Source organism: Chiloscyllium plagiosum, chromosome 12 (assembly GCF_004010195.1).
Source record: "Chiloscyllium plagiosum isolate BGI_BamShark_2017 chromosome 12, ASM401019v2, whole genome shotgun sequence".
In the NCBI taxonomy this organism is placed as follows: Eukaryota; Metazoa; Chordata; class Chondrichthyes; order Orectolobiformes; family Hemiscylliidae; genus Chiloscyllium; species Chiloscyllium plagiosum.
Genome location: NC_057721.1, coordinates 86,791,944 through 86,795,814, shown reverse-complemented (window position 1 = coordinate 86,795,814; position 3,871 = coordinate 86,791,944). Strand labels below are relative to the sequence as shown.

The window sequence follows — 3,871 nt, the reverse complement described above, 5'->3', positions numbered from 1 at the left end:
GCCCCTCCCCCAAGTCCCTCCTCCCTACCTTTTATCTTAGCATGCTTGGCACACTCTCCTCATTCCTGAAGAAGGGCTTATGCCCGAAATGTCGATTCTCCTGCTCCTTGGATGCTGCCTGACCTGCTGCGCTTTTCCAGCAACACATTTTCAGCTCTGATCTCTAGCATCTGCAGTCCTCACTTTCTCCTAGAATTAAATGCTAGCCCAACTAGTAATAACCACATCCTGTGACTGAATTAAAAAGAAACAAAGACCTCGTCCATTTTGCATGCATATCATGGGTATCTAATATGGCTGGCTGCCTTCAGATATTCCATATTAGATTGGGTCCCTTATTGTTTCAGTGCAGGCTCCACTATAGATTTCCAGGACTTAGCTGAAACAGGTGTTTGCAAACAGCATCTAGTGTCTGTTATGGAGCCCTGTTCTAGGGCTGTGACCTGCTGACCTCCTGTAGATGGGCAACTCATGGCTGCCAGAAAGGCAGGTTTATGAATAATGTTATGTGTGGCTTATTATATAAAGTAACATGGGATATGTTGAACAGGCCATTTGGTCCAACTAGTCAATTCTAGTATTTAGGCACCTTTGAACTTTTCCTTCATCTAAATTGACCATTGTAAATCTCTGTTCCCTTTGCTGTCATAAACTTGTATAGCTCCTTATGAATACATCTAAACTATTGGCATTAATCACTCCCTGTAGGAACCCATTCTACATTGTCAAAACTCTCTGGATAAAGAAGTGTCTTCTGAATTCTCATCATATTTCTAGGTGACTCTCTTATATTAACATAGAATAATACACCGCAGGAACAGGCCCTTTTGTCCACCATGTCTGCACTAGCTATGATGACACTCTAAAGTAAGGACATCTAGTTTCACACTTTTCCAAAAAGGCAACATTCTTCCTATATCCACTAAATCAAATCCTTCCATCATTTTGAAGATCCTTTTTAGGTCACCACTCAGCCTTTTGTTCAAGAGGAATGAGACCCAGCCTGTCAATCCTTTCCTAATATGTAACTTCTGAAATTATCATTGAGGGAAGCCCCTCCATCTGTCCCTACCTTACTATAGTGATTCTAATGAGATCACCCAGGGGAACCTCATAGAATTTGAGTTCCCTGATTGGGGCTATTAACCTGGTCCAATTGGGGAGCCCAGACTGACAGATATAGACATAGTGTTAGGGGTTTTGTTCACTCTGAGAGCTGGGTCTGAGGGAGCTGGGTCAGTATCGAGGACTCTCCATGTGTAAATAAAGGGTGAATTGGTGACAAGGTACTGGTCTCTGTGGAGTAATTTCACTTCCAATATCTCAGCACCCTACTTCCCTCCCCTACTACCACCTACCAGCTGCCCCCTCCTGTCTTGTCCTGTCATGCTTCCACTCCCCATTTCTCTGCTATGCCATCCATTTGTCCTTCTGCTATCTCCCTGCCCATACCCACCCTAGCCAATGCTGTCTCTATTACAGTCCCTTGTGTGCACTCAGTGTCTATAATACTCAGTGCTCTGGGACAGTCCTTGTCAGCAGTTATGTGTAAAGCTTTTCCTTCTCTATTTTATGTAGCCTCACCTCATTGTTTTATGGTGAACAGACTGAAAAGGAGAAATCTCCTTCTGAAACCAGCCCAACTGAACTGGAGAGTAAAGATGTGGTAAGTTAACAATTGAGCTTGCACCAGTTTTGACTGAGCCTCCAATTCGAGCCACTGTAATTTTTGTGACATGCTGCTATGGGGAACCTAACTGAATGTCATTTATTGAGACTTCCAGAATACAACAATAATATTCAGATATATTTTAAGATATTAGGAGGAAGGTATAGAGGAGACATCAGAGATAGGTTCTTTACACAGAGAGCTGTGAATGCATGGAATGCATTGCCAGCGGTGGTGGTGGAAGCAGAGTCATTAGGGACGTTCAAGCGACTGCTGGACATGCACATGGATAGCAGTGAACTGAGGGTAAGTGTAAGTAAAGGTTAATTTATTTTACATTAGGATTAATCCTCGGCACAACATCATGGGCCAAAGGGCCTGTTCTGTGCTGTACTTTTCTATGTTCTATGGTCAGACAAAAATATTACCGAGTTACTTTGGATACTAGAAATGTGAAAGAAATAGACAATGTTGGAAATATTCAGCAGGAGTTTCAAGCATTGTCTGTAGCAGGCGAAACAGTTCATATTTCAAGCTCACGAAAACTGAGCAAAGTTAGGAATGTAATGTTGGTTTTAAGCAGATTAAATGGGGAAAGGGTTTGTGGAACAAGGCGCAAGGAGATGGTAAAGAAATGAATGATGAATTCAGAGGTGTGAGCTGTGAAAGGAAAAAAGGATTCTTGGTCAGCAAAGTGATGACGGGTTATCAGAAATAAGAGGGAATGTGGAGTAATCGGGTCAGCATGATCTTATTAAATGGCTCAAGAGGCCAAGTGGCCTACTCCTGCTCCTAATGCATATGTCCGTGTGTTTTTTCATATGCTTGTAACCAGGAACAACTATTCGGCCATAAACAAGATCCAAACATGGCAAGAAAAGAAGACAAAATGAGGACAGAAACTATGGTTTAAATATTTGAATTCAGCATTGAGTCCAGAGGCTGAAATGTGCCTCATTGAAGGACAATGAGCTGTTCCTCAAGCTTACATTGAGCTTCACTGGAACACAACAGGCGGCTGAGGATCGAGAGATCAGAGTGAGAGCAAAATGGAGAATTTAAATAGCAAGAGACTGGAGCCTGTGGGTTATTCTTACAGATTAAATGGAGTTGCTTACAAAACTTGCACTCATTTTAAACTGTGAGGAGGACATTGTAGACAAGAACTTTGACGCGGTGGAATGAACAGGTAGATGGAAGAAAGAGTTCAATTAGAGATGTGTGAGGAGATGCATTTTGTTAGGAGTTACATGGACACACAATATAAAATAGGGGGTCAGTACTTAAGAGGGTGCAGATACAAAGGGACCTTGGTGTATACATGCATAAATCATGAAAGTGACAGGACATTTGGAGAATGCAGTTAATAAAGCATACAATATTCGGGAGGTGTTAAACTAATTTGGCAGGGGGTTAGAGCACAGAGTAGATGGAGTTAGGAACATGGTTCAATCCGATACAAAGGGAATACTAAGACAGTCCAGCAGGCAGAGAAGACATGGTGTGATAAGGCAGATGGAAGGACCAGAAGCTAAATTATATCTATTCTAGCACAAGAGCTTGACTGGTAAGGCAGAGGAACTTAAGAGCATTGAGCAGGATGAAGGAATATGATATTGTTGCAATCACTGAAATATGGTTGAAGGAAGGACAGAACTGGTTCAGCATTCTAGATTATAGAGATTTCAGGCATGATATGGCTGTGCAAGAGAGATGGGGCCGTTGCATTGCTGATAAAGGCTCTTCAAATGAGGCCATTGGGTGAAGCTTAGAAATAAAAATGGTGTGATCACCTTGCTGGGGCCGCCACCAACACTCTGGGAGTGAACTGCTCCCATTACCAGCACTCCGGGAAGGGGATTGCTCCCACTGGTACTGATACTCTGGGAAGGGTACTGCTCCCCCTGACAACACTCCGGGATGCTGATGAAAAGGTTAACAAAAGAAAAAAGAGAGCAGAAGTAAAAGGAGAGAGAAAAAAAGAAAGGCAGATGGAAGATGAAAAGCTGCGGGCCCAGGACCCAGGCATAAATGCTGCTAGTCTGCTGCAACCATCTTTGCCCAGGCCGTGGTTGGGCCCTGGGTACCTGATGGTGGAGGCTGTGGCTGGGGCCTGGGTACCTGACGGTGGAGGCCGTGGCTGGGGCCTGGGTACCTGACTGTGGAGGCCTTGGCTGGGCCCTGGGTACCTGACGGTGGAGG

The 3,871-nt window shown here is 43.8% G+C and overlaps 1 protein-coding gene across 4 annotated transcripts in view; it reads left to right on the top strand.

Annotated features, from left to right (window-relative positions):
• tmem63c (transmembrane protein 63C) overlaps positions 1–3,871 on the top strand; it is a 312,913-nt gene that overhangs the window by 66,918 nt on the left and 242,124 nt on the right. For 3 of the 4 annotated variants that reach the window (XM_043701473.1, XM_043701472.1, XM_043701470.1), the window contains one exon: positions 1,579–1,666. In XM_043701473.1, the coding sequence (XP_043557408.1) occupies positions 1,579–1,666 (88 nt within the window). Of the gene's footprint in view, positions 1–1,578; positions 1,667–3,871 lie in introns of those variants that run through there. The other variant, XM_043701474.1, reaches the window with a different exon arrangement.